We start from the raw sequence: 15823 nt of genomic DNA, 5'->3' as shown, positions 1-15823 counted from the left end.
GTTTTTGAACTTGAGAACCTGAATGAATGAATGAGTGAGCGGGTAGTGAAACGAGGAGTCACCTGATATCCCTGAAAGAAGCTGAGGATGTCTTTGACCCCGGCGTTGTACGGCAGACCCTGCATTCGCACCAGTGCCCCGGGCTGAGGGGGGAGGATGGCAGGGGCCGGCTGGGCAGCCACAGCTGCTGCTACTGAACCCGGCGGGGCCGCAAAATAACTCACCGTGGACGGAGAGACCGGTGGACTAGTCAGAGAGAGAGAGAGAGACGACATGAGTTTGACGATGAGTGTGTGTTTTCCATAATAGAAAACATTATTTTGAATTGTTCAATTAATACATTAACTTTTACTTGTTTATTATACATACATATACACATACAAATATTATGTCAACTTTTTTTTTGCATGCAATTACCAACTGTATGTTTATTACCTAACATTATAAATATATAAAGAGTGTGATAAATGTAGTTTTCATTTTTTATTCATGTTAATTAATACATTAACTAATATTTACAAAGGACACCTTATTTTAAACGTGCTGTCCGTTTCAATTAGATTTACATTACAAGTAAACATTTATTCAAATTTTTGTAAATCTAAAAATGTTTTGAAAGAACTCATGGTCACCAAAAGATTAAAATGGTGGCATGAGAATTGAAAAAAAAAAAAAAAAAAAAAGGAATATTGTAAAATTAATTACAATTTAAAATATATTTGCTATTTTTATCTATTTTAACAAGCATTTTATTTGTGTGATGGCAAAGCTGAATTTTCAGTAGTCAATTGTCCAGTCTTCAGTGCCACATGATCCTTGAAATTATTCTATAATACTGATTGGTTGCTCAAAAAACGTTTATGAAATTATTGATATTTTGGGGATTTTTCATGAACAAACTTCAGAATAATGGTATTCGTTTGAAATAAAAAAAAAAAAAAAAAAAAAAAAAAAAAAAAAAAAATCGCATGGCCCCTTTTATCCATCTCTTTATAGTGTTACAAGCTCTTGGTTCATAAAGAAAATCTGTAAAGTCTCAAAACCAAAGAGATATATAAATATTACAGTGTGTTTAGCGCATTAACAGAGGACAATTTCCTGAACCTGGGAGCACCTGGGGCCATTCTAACTATCTGGCGCTTTTGACTCACAACCTTTAAGTTAGTTAAGTTTTCCTACTTAAAGAATAATTTCCATCAAACGATCAAGGTATTCAGCTAATCACAACACACGAGTCAATTTGGACCATCTATGCAGACCCGTACCTGGGGTAGTACGCGGTGTAGCTCATGTTCATATTCATGTAAAGCTGTGGAGAGTAGTAGGCTAAAGCAGGTGCAGGGTTATGTGCTGGGGCCTGAGGAGTTCTTGGAGTGGCCAGCAGGGGGGGCTGATACAACGCTGCCTCAGTGGGAAGCATAGCTGGAGTTGCAGGAAATGCAGCGTACGTTGGTGGTGAAAGACCTGAGAAAGACATGGCAAAGTGCTTTATTAAAAAGAAATTTTCACAATGTGGGCATGCTAAATCTCTCTCTCTTCCCCCCACAAACACTGACCAGCTGACCTTGCAGGAGTGTGTGACTGTCATGTACACTTAGCTTAGCTGGCATAGGGACAACTACTGTCTTCTCTGATGCGCGAGCACATACGCCCTATTTTCAGGCCAAGGTCAAACAACCAGATCAAATCACAGAGTAAACAGGCCTTCCTTTAGTGCCGCTACGGGCTTGCTCTTTCTAAAATGCCAAACTGTTGCACCTTTAGATCTGTGACAGATCGCACCACTTTCTTGTAGATAAGCTGGACTGGAAGGCTGCACACAGATCAGCATCTCTCGAACAGGAACCGATTACAGCTGCTGGCTCACGCTAAATGCTAACCCAAATTAACAGCGCAGTTTATCTTATGTGGCTTTCAACAAGCATCTGGCATTTAAAAAAAAAAAAAAAAAAAGCTCCTTAGAAGTACCAGACAGTCTCTTACAGGGCAGTTTGCAAGGAGGCGGTGAGAGGCCGCTGCGGTTAAGCGTTCCCCCCATAAGCACAAAGCTCATCTCCTCAGTGGAGCACTGGAACACCTCCACATAACGGTCCTTCATCATCTTCTTGTGGCACTTCTGAGCCACCATGAACGCTCGGTCAGCGGACTTCATCTGAATGAAGGCATCACCAGACGGCCGACCCTACAAAAATGAACAGAAAAAAAGATGGGTCACAGGATCATTCCAGAAATAACTGACGTTTCTCTTTTTGCGGAGTTCTTTTCTCACCTGTTGATTAAGGACCATGTGCACTCCGTGTGGTTTGATATCAATGGTGTGTTCTCCCATGAACTCCAGGATGTCCTCGATGGCGGCGGTGTACGGCAAACCTCTCAGCCTGATGCAGTCTCGCGTACTGCCGGTGGTGATGAAGGGTGGCGTGGCCAACACGGGCACAGACACCATCGGAGGCGGAGGAGGAGGAAGTGTGGAGATCAATGGAGTGGACATGTAGCGATTCAAAACCTGGTTTGAAGACACAAAAGATCAAGAAAATGAAACTGGTTTCACATAAAAAGTAAAATCAAGCTTTTTTTGCTCCGATTAAACCACAGACCCAATATTTGTTAAAAGCAATTAAATAAAACATTTTCACCTATCTTTATTATATTAGGTAATACTTTACTTTCAAGACCGTGGATCACTGACAAGCTAACCCAATTTATAACCCTGAAACTGAACCTGATATTGCGTAGCTTGTGTATTAACTGTGCTCTATTTGAAAACAGTTGGAGATTTATCGCTAATCAAAGAATCGGTTTTACTGAAGAGATGCACATGAATATATCAATATATATCGTCCATCCCTAATTATAATTAATGTGTATGCTTTAATAAGAATATTTATTACAGTTTGAACATATTTTGAGATATTTAGGGTCATCCTTATTGGTTGAAATTCATAATTTTTTCAATTTTGCCATATTCCCAGTAGCAAAACAAAATTTTAAACTGCTTCCTAAAGACAAGCAAAAGAGTGGGAAAAAACCCACATCAATAGCAGTGCTTGGGCCTCTGAGGGTTAAATACAATTCATCTGTACCTGCTGGACTTCAGCTGCAGTACTGCGGAAAAGCTCGATATATCTCTTGCCCAGGATCTGTTTGTGCTTCTTCAGGGCATTCTGGGCATATTCCTCACAGGCAAAGAGAACAAACGCGTCGCCTGTGGGACGTCCGTCCGGGTACTTCACAAACAGAAGTCCCTCCGTCCCATCCGTCACTGGGCTGTCCGGGCCCAGGAAGCCCAGAACATCCTGAGGACTAGCAGTGAACGGAAGCCCACGCATTCGAATTATCACTTGGTTCTCCTTCGAAAGAAACTGAGCTACCTCGTTGGACGTGCCTGTCAAAAGAGGAGTAATTTCACGTTTAAAAATGGCGAGTGGTAAGAATGTCAGAAAGACTAGACACTGTTCAGCAGACACATCCACACGCACTGAAATGATATCTTGGGCAGGTCGCTGTTCTTTTACACCTGCTGTGTGTGAGGCTTTTCAGAGGCTGCTGACCCATCTTCCTCCCTGAGGGAAAGACTCTTTCTCTGTGGCCTGGCCAAAGCTGGGGGTAGGAGGGAAGGGGAATAAAGTTTCCCCCTCTACCTGCCCGGCATGAGTCAGCAAGGGGAAGAGACTCACAAAGAGGCTTTCATTCCCAGAGAGGGAGGAAAAATGAGTGACACACACACACACACACACACACACACACCTGGCAATAGCGGATGGAGATTTACTCTACAAATGGAAAGTATCTGCTCGTATTACAAATGAAGACTTCATGCAAATGTCTCACCTCCTGCAATCTTTAGAAATTCCTCCCCAGTTGCTTTATAAACCTGAAATACAATATAAACTGTCATAAGAGTGGGCAGCATGCCTTTGATCAAAACTGTATTATTCACATTATGTAAATTAGGTATGGGTCAAGATGGTTGATTTGTTAATTACTGATGACATTTTTTTGTACAGATTTTAACATTTTTAATGGCAATACTTTAATAAGAATATATTCAGAGATGCGTTTTCTTTAGAAGCAACATACTAAACAGAAAAAAAAAAAAATCTGAACTGTCTTAAATGTATTTTTGAGATGAACGATGATAGAATAAATGATAGTTTGGTTGCCTTGAGGAGTTGAACTCACTTCAATGTATCTGTTGCCCATGTGGTGTTTATGTCGATCCAGTGCCATGTCTCTGTGCTCAGAGTTTATGAAGCGTACCAGAGCTTCTCCGTTCCTCCTGCCCTGAGCATTTAAACACAGTGCAACCCCACCTCTGACACAAACACACACACAAACACAAATCAAACTAAGTCAGAGATACAGCACATTTAGTATACACTAAGAAATCAGTTTAGACACTCCACGTAGAGCTACGTTTCCACTAGTAAAAGTCCAGATTTGACATTTGGCTGGATTTGCCTTCAAAGTCTTACCGAGTTTTGCATTACACTGCTAATGTGTACTTAAGGGTTTTTTCTGAGTGCGTGCACCATGTCATTGTGAGTGTGCCTTTCAGTGTTACGCTGAGCTGTAATCTCACTTGGCAATGTTGAGGCCCTTGAAGAAGCGAGCGATGTCCTGATCAGACGACTGCCATGGCAACCCACGTGCTCTGATGACTGTCTCGCTGTCCACAGCTTCTGTCTTACTGCTGGAAGTCAAGCACACATGTAACACAGGTAACAGTCAGTGCTTTAGACATTGAAAAGGCCAGTGTGACATGACTACATACCACGCTCCAGATTCAAACTTGTAGTTTACGGTCTCAAAATTGGAGAATTTGTGATCTACATTGGAAAAAAAAAAAAGTTTAGTTATTTTGAGATCACGTGAGCAGTTGTGCATATCAAAAGCTAAATCTGTAAGGAGTTATCGTATCCACTATGAGTGACTTACTATAAGGCTCAACCAGGAGATGTAGAATTAGCATAACCATGTTCTTCACCTCCCTCAGTCCGGCCTCCTGCTCCACCGCTGCTGGAATACACACATCTGACAATAATGTCAAGGCATCATACAGGACATAGGCACACATGAATGCATATATTCCCACCAAAATACATAAACCAGTTAGTTTAAAAAAAAAAAAAAAAAAAAAAAAAAAAAAAAAAAAAGGATACAGTCCAGCATGGAAGTCAGAGTGAGATCTTTCACAGGGCCTGCGTTTGGGCAACATTCGTGAAACTCTTTCTTCAAGTCCACAAACGTGTAGAAGCACTCTGGCAGGACTAGATTCTGCAACAAAACATGGTCGCAAATGAGAGAGATGCACATTAGAAATGATGTCTAGAAGGAGCCTGAGGGAAGGGCAGAGCAGATCAAACAAGGGTGGAAAAAAAAAAGAAAAAAAGAAAAAGGTAGAGAACAGACTGAGGGCACTTTAATGTGCTATGGAGGAGCACAGCATTCCTGTGAAGATTATAACATGTTGCTGCTAAACAGATTATACCACAAACTGACAGCTAATTCAGAAGTGTCAGAAGAATACACACACGCCCCTAGGCTTTTCCTTTCCAGTTTAAATAGCCTTAGTTAAAGGTGGATTAAATCAAAATACTCAAAGATAACAAATGTAATTGGACTTCGGAAAGAGCGCGTTACCTTTTTGGATGCCTCCGGGTGCAGCACCTGTCGGATAAGCAGTGGTCCGTCCACACACAGTGTGTAGGAGCTTCTGCCCAGAGACTTCAGTTCAGCTGACACAGACTGATGAAACTAGAGACAGAAATAGAAACCGTATAAAAAAATTTAAAAAAGAGAGAGAGAGAGAGAGAGAGAGAGAGAGAGAGAGAGAGAGAGAGAGAGAGAGAGAGAGAGAGAGAAACTATTTCTAATCAAAAACACCCAACATTAGATGCAGGTGTATGCATTAGATTCATTTCCCTTTATAGCTAGCCCATTCACGAGTTTGGGGTCAGTAAGATTTTTTCTTTAGAAATATAATAATAATAATAATAATAATAATAATAATAATAAATACTTCTATTCAGCAATATGTTAAATTTATTAAAAAGTGACAGTAAAGACATTTCAAGTTTCAAAAGATTTAAATTTTTAATTTAATAGAAAGCTTAAAACAACAGTACTGAAGTCAAAAATGTCAAATGTCAAAGATGTCAAAAATTAAACCTCAAAAGAGGTATGACAGCTTCAAATAAAGTTATTACTGGTTTATTATGTATTAATATTTCCTTGTTAATCATCACACAGACTTAAAAATGTATTAAAATGTATTTTAATCAAAAAAAGAAAAAAAAAAAAAGTGTACAGTGTCAAGGTCAGCACAGAGGACAGCCAAATTATGTTGTAATATGTGCACATGCTGCTCCGGGTGCATGCACATGCTTATGCTTGTTTTGTAGATTAAGCAACTTGTAAGACTGGTTTGGTGAAATACAGGAAGTGAGCCACGGCCGTGGCAGTCCTTTCAGATAGATGTATTTCACGTGACCAGAGAGATAGATGACAAAACAAATGAAGAGCGTTTGTCCTGCTCTGAAAACACACCACCTGCTCACGCCCAGCTATAGGGGCTCCCACATTCACTGCTGTTTAGCACAAACAAGACGTCTTTATTGAACCATTACAGATGTTTAGTAAACTCATCCATCTCTGCATCAGTCAACAGCAGTACAGGCTAACCACCGACTATGACACAACGGATTTGAATGCTTTATGTTATTCACACCAGAGTATGAGAAATGCAAAGATGTGTCTTCTAAGTCAACTAAGGGCTGTTGTTATTGGGAAAAAAAAAAGCCTACACCAATCATTCAATTTTATTTACATAAAAAAAAAAAGTTTTATTAGTTGTGTTTTCCATTTTTAACAATTGTAAAACCATTTTTTCTAGATATTTCTTAGTAATAATTTCCAATAGAAAAACATTGTTTGATTTGTTCAACAATGTATATTCTAAATAAACATACACTGACAAATAAAAATATTATATATTTTATTGATTAGACTGCACTAAGGAAAAAAATGGATATAAAATTAACGGATATAAATAAGGTAAACATGCTACATTTTCAGCAAAAAAAAAATTATATTAAAATGACTCATGATGTAAAACTTACCGTGTACCACCTACAGTAATATTTTTTTTTCTTTATTCAAACTAATTAAACTAATGCAAGCACAGATCCAGAAACATTGGCAGAAACATTGTTTGACCACTGACTGAATGTGATGAATCAAACATGACATTTCTACAATTTAAGTCAATCTTCAGTAAACTACAACAGAGCAGGGATGAGCAGTTACTGTTTGTAAGACTTTAGCTAGAGTATGAAAAGAACAGAGCCTCTTTATGACCTAATTTTCATATAATTTGAGTCAGCACTGATAACAAGCATACGTTGCATTTACCCAGAGCAATTAAAAGTAACCGGTACCATGATATAAAGTGGTTAACAAAAGATTAAGTACAACATACATAACCTGATCTACAAACTGGGAATTGGAGGATTCGTTAAATAAAGTAGCTCTCAAAGCACTGAAAACAATTAAAAGGCAGAACTGCAACTCATTCAGAGATTCCCATCATGGTCTTGAACAGTGCCGTGTTGTTTTTCCACATAACCTGTCCGTCTTCATACCACATGCATATATGAGGCTTCTGCTTCTATCATTAAGGTCTTAAAAGGACTTTCGTAAATACCTGACAAGTATACTTCAAGAGCTTAACATTTCATTTTAAGTAATCTCAAGGAAGACTTAAATTGTACACAGTCACATTCATAACACACACACAAACAAAATAATGCACGCACTTAGCGCTTGGAGCTGGTGTATGTGTGCAGTTGTATAGTGTGTGTCCAAACAACATTAACAACTTCAATAATTAAGGGCAAACTAAGTTTCTGCTTTACAAACGTTCTGCTAAAATATATGGACACACCTTGTGCCTACACACACACACACACACACACACACACACACACACACACACACACACACACACACACACACACACACACACACACACACACACACACACACACACACACACACACACACACACACACACACACACACACACACACACACACACACACACACACACACACACACACACACACACACACGATTAGAGAGGGGAGATCAAACTCCAGAAAAGAGCTAGATATGAAGAGTAACACTTCACTGGCTGGAAAAAGGAGAAAATTTGGCCTATTTTTACCTTAATCAAAATGAATAAGTCAAATAACCAGTCCAACATTGACATAAATCATTTGCATACAGCACATGGTAGCTAAACCTGAGCTGAGTTTCAGTTTCACATTCTCCTCTGCCAAGCTGTCAGTGACATTGAGAGAAATTTGATCTTTGGCATGACAATCAATCAGTGTGTCCTGTTGAGCCATGTTTGCTCTGTGTGCGCATGTACAAAAAAAAAGCTCGATTCCAGTTTTTGCTCTCTTGAAGGAAAGGGGTGCTATCTGTAGGGTCATTCTTCATGTGAGCACTGAGCAGCAGAATTCCTCTATGAAAGATTGCTCCTTAAAGCCATTAGTGCACTTATGGAGGACACTTAAGATCCCCAGGTGCCAAGCTTTTACCGTTCATTTTAAAACCTGTGAATCTAAAACTGCTTTTGTAAACCAAACAGCTGCAAGCAGAAATCTTCCTAATATCGCTGTTCAAAAGTTTAGGGTCAATATGTTTTTTTTATGATTTTGAATGAAGACATCATTCTAATATGATGTTTTGGTGCCCAAGAAACATTTCAACCCTGAAAACAGTTTTTCTTTCCCCCCAGACTCCACTTTAATGATAATGAGGTAAAACTTAATGAAAATGCACCAAATGCTGGTAAGGAAACTAACGCCCTACCTGCCCTCCAAAATAGTGATGCTTACTTTTGAGCAGATCTCAACCCGTCTTTTCAGGATGTAGTAAAGTGGGAGTGTCGTCAGATAAGGTAACAGGATGTGCCAGCTAAACTACCAGGATGTTTAACCAACAGCCACATACAACCGGTTTTGATTAATCTATTCTGTAGTCACTTTATGCAATGCTTTTAAAAAAAAAACATGGAGACACAAAATCCACCCAATTCATTTATAGAAATCACCACTTCACTGAAGGGAAGTCTTTGAGGCTGAATGAAAGAATGGATCAACTCATCATTCATCCTTGTCCCAGAACCCTCCCTGCACTTTGACAGGGTGTAGGTAAAAAGCTCTCTACTCATCATCCACACACACACACACACACAGGTACTGACACGCTCCTGCCAGCCTTCTATGCTTTCTCAGCGAGCTCACAGAATAACACACAGTTTCTCAAACACACACCCAAGATCACTTTTGTCCACAAACACACTCATTATCTCACAAGAACAATTTTACTCCATCACAAATACACACAGATGTTTTAGCGCCACACCATTCCCACAGAGTCTAAGAAGCGTCTAAAAGCAGGTGCAAAGCCGAAGCGACTCACCCGGTGAGTGCCAGCAGCTATAACTTTTTTTTTTTTGCTTTTCATTTTGGATACTGTATCTCAATACGCTCAATACCCTTAACCCTCCAAAACACCAGTTACTTAGACACACCGGTGAGGATGATTTTTTTAATTAAAAAAAAACAAAAAAAACAAATGGTGTAAAATAGATGCCATATGGAGGGAATTGATCTTGAATGAATCTTTCACGGAAGACAACAGGTCAAAGTCCTGTGTGAGAGTCTCTGAACCCATCCCCAAACCCTTCACTGCTCCTTATAGGGCTCGGCAGCATAACCATAAATATTGTGGTGACAAAATACAGCGTTTAGAGGTTCTGCTACATCATGGTATCTAAATTTATTCACACAGAACTGCTTCAAAAGATCAAGGTGGTGATCGAATTTATAGCTTTAATAATAATGATAATGATGGCATTTAGTTCACAGAGTGCAGTGTGTAGTTTTATTTTAAATCTCATAATTCGGTTGTTTATTTGAATGTGCTACTGTTAAAACTTATGTTATTAGTATCTTTCCTTTTCCCATCCTATTGTTTATAATTAGATTTTTGTTCTTATTAAACAATAAATAAATATAACTATATTGCGATTATGTTATTAAATGATTATACGTTATTTTTGATCTCATCACTCCTAGTTTTTAACAGCACCTGATGGAAGTGGGTGCATTTCATTTAAAACAATGAGAAAAGGAACTGAACCGAAATGAACCAATGGTTTGATAGTGCTTGTCTTTCTATCTATCTATCTGAAAGCTAGGCAGGGTGAAATTGATTTCACTAGTTAATATTTACAGAGCCCCCTGGGGATAGGCTACAACTGAATCAAGATAACATGCCACCACCTGAATGCTACAAAAGGCATGCAAAAAAAAGAAAAAGAAGAAATAGTGAGAAAATAAATACGTTAAACGAGACCAATCATTGTTTAATGATTTCCTTTTGTACTTTTGTAAATGAACTACATCAGTTCCAACAAACTTCTAGTCCCACAAACAAGCTTAGTCCCTGAGCTCTAAATACCTTTCTGTGGGACAGTAATGAGAGGGTGTCCATTATGAAACAGTGGGGGGTGGGAACAGGTCTACCGAGTACAAACAAATTTTCTCTGCGTCATGCTCGAGAAACACGTTTGGCGACAACCGCCTTTTGGCAAAACAAACCCGCTAAACTCAGGAGCCACCCGAAACTATACATCTCTTGATGAATGAGCCTGGGTGGCAGCAGAAAATGAAAACAGGCTCGGTGCGTTTAATCCCCCTGTCTACAACTCCGTTCGTCCTTGTGCGTCTGTATCCCTCGCCCGTTGACATGTACGCCCCGCTCTCAGGTAAACATTCCGTCTTCCAGATGTCTGCTCAACACATCAGTCCAAAACAAGACTAGACCTGCACTCTCCCCTAGAGCAGAGAGTCTGTGCCTGCCTGTCTTCCTTCCCACACCCAAACCAACCCCCACACACACACACACACACACACACACACACACACACACACAGCAAGCCACCTAAAAATCATCCAAATGCTATCACTTGGACCTTATGCCGCCACATACTAAAATGATGTGAGGCAATGCTTTATACGAAACTTTATTATCACTAATAAAGATGAATCAATTATTTCAAACCGAACACATGGTCTCTCACCTGCTGCAGGACGCTCTCCAGGGGCTCGGCCTTGCACAGCTCCTCCGCAGCGATCCCGGTTTCTTCCTTGCACTGCTCCGACAGATCCACGCTATCCGGCTGTACCAGAGTCCGCTGCAGCTTGCCCACCTGTTAACAACATCATTTCTTTCAACCGGCCTCGCAATGCCACTCCAGCGGGGTTTCTCATCGGCGCGCCCTGTCACACACCTGGCCGTCGAGAACACCGACGCAACGTTCAGTGCTCTCCACGCGCCTGTGCTGTCTAGGTAGGCAGCTCACTGGGTTTGACACCGAGTCGCTACGGCGATGACGGTGATGATGATATCTCAGTGTGCAGTGTGTTTGTGTGAATGCAAAGCAGACACGGCAGGGTTACTGACCTACAGGCGATGACACGCACCGAACAAGGCACGCTTTCGTCTCTCGTGGCTTGAAAAGGCCACTTTAGAAAAGCACGAATCGAGCTGTCAGACCGATCATCAAACAAAACAGCCGTCGCTGGTAATGCGAGTTACAACGTAGCGCGTGTAGCTTTCTGAAAGCGCACCTTGTTGGTGAATGTCAGCTGTCAAGGTGGTTTCTAACACTAGCACATTACTAGGTGGGTAGTTTAAAGTTAGGAGACCTTACCACAGGGTCAAAAGGTCCGTACCTTATTCTCATGTAGATCCACAATTTGCCACACCAAGAGAATTAATTCCCTTTCATCCGACCCCAGTTTACCCCCATTTGCACCAGCTGTTGCCCCAAAGAACACCACCAGAGTATCACTGTGCGAAGCCATCAGGGACCACAAGGGTAAAAACTACAATTAAGAGCAAAGATCAAATAAAACAGTAACACGAGGGTTCACCTTTCTCCAAGAGAAGCAAACAAAAGAAATGGAAATTCAATTGAAGTACACGAGGAAGGACAGAAGATTACTCCAGGAGAAGGACACGAGAGAGAGTGCGGCTCGAGACTCTACCTGTCGCAGTACTTGTGTGCTCTCTATCCAGAGTTACTGGTTTGACTGGTAAAGAAGGCAGAAAAAAGTCCTGGTTCGTCTCACGCTAACCCCATAACAAGCCCTCAAGGCTTTTCTCGCTGTCTCGTTTTTTCTTGGTTACCTGGCTTTGGCTCGGCCTCCTGTTTGGAGTCAATCTCCCGGGGGAGCGCGTCGATTGGCTGGTTTGTAAAGGTGAGGGCGGGGCGTATTGCCACGGCACCCGTGTAACCCGTTCTGATTGGTTCATTTTGCGCTAGGAAGTAGGAGAGAAGATAAGAATTAATTTGTCCTGACGCGCTGTTACCTTTTAATATATACGTTTTTATCTACGTTAAAAGACGCACGTGTGTTGAAAGAAATAAACGTTGAAATAGACCTGTGTTTAAAAGCCACTCGTATGAGCTCTCCTAATAAAAGGTCGAATAAAAGTTTCGTTTTAGACGTGACCAGTGCCCTTCCATAAACTGGAAAAACAAAAACCGGGCAAATACTCGTTTCTGCCACTTCACAAACATATAATCACGCAGTTTTAGATTAGATCGCACGTTTTAGATTATCGGCATTACTTGTGCTACATACTGTGTGATAGTTTATTCTGTAGTTGTTTATGCTGTTGTGAACTTTGACTGACACGTTAAACCACCAATCACACTTCTCTTATTTCATGCGACAATCACGGGCTGCTCTTACTCATTGCACCTTGCTACTAGTCTGACTAGATATTCTTAAAATGAATCGTTGCCGTGATTTAACTTTCTGTTTTTCTTAATTTAGCCAAACTGTTTCCCCATTCAAAATGTAATGCTTTTGAGTGTTTATTCCGTTCAGCTCTTTTAAAAACAAAAAGAAAAGAAAATTATAAATTACAATGATAAGTAACAGGTTCAGGTCTTTAAAACGGAATTAACGTGACAATGCAATTGTTTGGCCACTGCTGAAAAGATAATAAATAAAAAATAAATTAATTCTATAAATAATTTAGGAGCCAAAGCTTGTCTTTACATGTCCATACATGTGTCCTATAAAGACAACTGCACTGAGATCTGAGTTTTCCTCCCATGATTCAGTGTCCTTGTGTGCCTGGGTGTATGTCAGTACTGAAATTGGACAAAAAGCCAGACAGAGACTGTTTGTCTGCCGTTCTCTCGCTATTCCACTGTGTGTCAAACATAGGTGACGATTCCACGTCCTCTTCCAGATTCAGTCAAGCACCTCTCTCCTTCTCTCCTGAGCAATGGTCATCTGATTCTCAACATGAGAAACGTCATGTCACCACTCTGGAATACATGACGTTTCACATCTGAACAGACACTGGCCATTATACACTTGTCACCTTTGTAAATGGTCAAAATGAACAATTGGACATTATACACTAAATAACCGAAGATAACACACTACTAGACTTTTATTAGTTGTATTGAAGACAGCAAACCCACATAAAAACATAAGCCTTGTTGCTAAGGAAACGATGTGTTTATAAATCAGTTCACAATATCAAACATGGGCTGTATGTAAAAAAAAAAAAAAAAACTTCAGAGTCTGTGCTTATCATACACTGCGCAATTATCTGTGGAATACGTGCAAACTCAGAATGACCAAAATCTGCAGACTTGCTCTGACTTTGACTAGAGCTGACTAACCCAGAGTGCTGAACAGGGCAAAAAGTCATACAAATGTTGTGTAACGTATTCCAGGCTTTTTAATTCAGACAGTAAAGATACATTACTGAGAAGTATCAAAAAAAAAAAAAGCTTTCACAAAAAAAGAAAGTTTTTCCTCTGCTTTAGACAGTATGTTAAATCATTTGTTAAATGTTCCAAGAAATAACAAAATAAAGATCAATAATAATGTAATAGACTGTTAAATTTTAAATAGAAAGGAATGACATTTCATGGAATCTTCTTCCAGACGATCTTTGTTCCGTTTAATGCCCACTTCCTCTTTCACTCTGTTACAAGAATCACAAAAACACACGTTGCAAGGAAAAGGAAGCTGTTGAAATCATAAGGCACAGAAGATGCAAGACTAAAATAGGATGTTTACAGATACCATGGGAATTAGATTGTCAATAGACAGAAATAATCGCTATAAAGGAATTTGAGTTATAAACCAAATATAAAAGTGGTTTCATGGTATAACATGCAGCTGCAATTTAAAATAACATCTCAGTGAGTATTAAAATATACTCAGAACACAAAGAACAAGGCACAAAAACATATTTCATAAAATGAATGCAATTCTAAAATACAAATGGCGTAAAAAATGTCAAGCACTTTTTTTTTGAAGAAATAAAAGTTTCTGGGTTTAAATCTTCTTACAGAGTCAGTCTGAGGTACTGATGCACGATTCCATAGTCGTATCTACAGGCGCTTTCGAGTCCATGAGGCACTGTGAGTTGGTGGTGTGCGAACTCTGTCTTTTTGACACAAATGACAACTCTTTATTCCCTTCACCCAACACTGCGCTGGACATGTGCTGGAAGAGCTTCTGTATTCCAGTTTCCCGGAGCGAGCTGCGGAAGGTACGCGCAGCAAACACGTAAAGCACTGGATTGACCGAGCTACTGATGAACGCCAGGGCTCCTGCTATAATGGTCATTGTGGTGCAGGCTTCCTCCAAACTTTCCGCCACGACGGGGTTCGAATGCTTGACGGCGAGCGAGATGAGCGAAAGAAAGTTCCCCACATGATAAGGAATCCAGCAGAGACCGAACATCACCACCACACCGCAGATGAGACCCGTCGACTTGCGCTTGGACTTGAAGTTCATCTGCACTATGCGACTAAAGAGGCAGCCGTAACAGACCAAAAGAGTGAAGAAAGGGATGACAAAGCCTATAAGAGACTCTAAAGTGAGAAACACGGCTTCCTTGGCATCACTCTCATACTCCCTGAACAGACATTGATTTTGTCCGTGAACGTCTCCCAAAGTTTGAGTTTCAATGATGGGAATGCTGAGGAGGAATGAAGCCATCCATATAATTAGAAGTACCTTGTTCAGTGCTTGTCTCTTCTTCCAGCCGATCGAGGCGAAGGGGTATCTGACAGCCAGGAAGCGCTCCACGCTCATGACGGTGATGATGAAGACGCTGCTGTACATGCAGGCATTGATGATGTACACCATGGCTTTGCAGGCGGCCTCTCCAAACACCCAGGAACGGGCCAGCGAGTAGATCCACAGCGGAAGAGTGACCAGCACCAGAAGATCGGCGACCGCAAGGTGGAGGATGAGCAGCACCGTATGTGACCGCTGCTTGACATGCTTCAAGATGGTCCACACCACCAGCAGGTTGCCAGGTGTGCCCACCAGAAAACACACCCCCAGGATCACGCAGGCCCCCGCTAAGCCCAGCTCCGTCTCCTCATCCTCCTGAAAAGAAGCTGTAGCATTCATGATTCCCTCTCTGTCCACTCAAGTCTGCTGTGCATCTAACTACTGAGCTAGAAAACCTGCCTCAGCAAAACTCACTTCCCTTTTGTGGAAACTGAGAAAAACAGAACTCTCAGGCACAGAAAAGAAAAACATCTGAAGTGACCATATGTGAGAAAGACAACCAGAAAGTCTACAGGAGCATGGGAGGAGCTGTGCAACTGTGAATTCAGATAGACTTCAGTAAAAAGTGGAAGTAATGACGGTTTGTGTTTATAGCCATGAATTTCTGTGACTACATGGCC

The 15823-nt window shown here is 40.7% G+C and overlaps 2 protein-coding genes across 7 annotated transcripts in view; both read right to left on the bottom strand.

Moving 5' to 3' along the window:
• The window catches only part of esrp2 (epithelial splicing regulatory protein 2), a 16947-nt gene extending 4666 nt beyond the window's left edge, over positions 1 to 12281 (bottom strand). For 2 of the 6 annotated variants that reach the window (XR_006251423.1, XM_043245077.1), the window contains exons 1-14: positions 11814 to 12116; positions 11159 to 11287; positions 5644 to 5757; positions 5163 to 5277; positions 4939 to 5034; positions 4775 to 4829; positions 4583 to 4693; positions 4183 to 4315; positions 3832 to 3874; positions 3084 to 3385; positions 2270 to 2506; positions 1984 to 2182; positions 1266 to 1464; positions 63 to 246 (exon numbers count right to left, since the gene is read on the bottom strand). Coding sequence is in view for 5 of the 6 variants with exons in the window: in XM_043245077.1 (XP_043101012.1) it covers positions 63 to 246; positions 1266 to 1464; positions 1984 to 2182; positions 2270 to 2506; positions 3084 to 3385; positions 3832 to 3874; positions 4183 to 4315; positions 4583 to 4693; positions 4775 to 4829; positions 4939 to 5034; positions 5163 to 5277; positions 5644 to 5757; positions 11159 to 11287; positions 11814 to 11945 (2049 nt within the window). In the remaining variant the exon portion in view is untranslated. The other 4 variants (XM_043245073.1, XM_043245074.1, XM_043245075.1 and 1 more) reach the window with 4 other exon arrangements.
• A 1255-nt stretch (positions 12282 to 13536) lies between these two features.
• si:dkey-148a17.6 (uncharacterized protein LOC108190685 homolog) lies at positions 13537 to 15662 on the bottom strand. The gene has a single exon (XM_043245882.1). It carries the CDS (start codon positions 15540 to 15542, stop codon positions 14472 to 14474), a length of 1071 nt encoding a protein of 356 aa, XP_043101817.1. The 5' UTR covers positions 15543 to 15662; the 3' UTR covers positions 13537 to 14471.
• Positions 15663 to 15823: the final 161 nt, after the last annotated feature.

The sequence above is a fragment of the Puntigrus tetrazona genome, chromosome 7 (assembly GCF_018831695.1).
Source record: "Puntigrus tetrazona isolate hp1 chromosome 7, ASM1883169v1, whole genome shotgun sequence".
Classification (NCBI taxonomy): Eukaryota; Metazoa; Chordata; class Actinopteri; order Cypriniformes; family Cyprinidae; genus Puntigrus; species Puntigrus tetrazona.
Note: the sequence above shows the minus strand (reverse complement) of the source record. Positions and strands in the feature narration are given on the sequence as shown.

Bases quoted from the DNA above. Each gene is read 5' to 3' on its own strand.
- si:dkey-148a17.6 (XM_043245882.1), bottom strand. From the start codon at position 15,542: ATGAATGCTACAGCTTCTTTTCAGGAGGATGAGGAGACGGAGCTGGGC.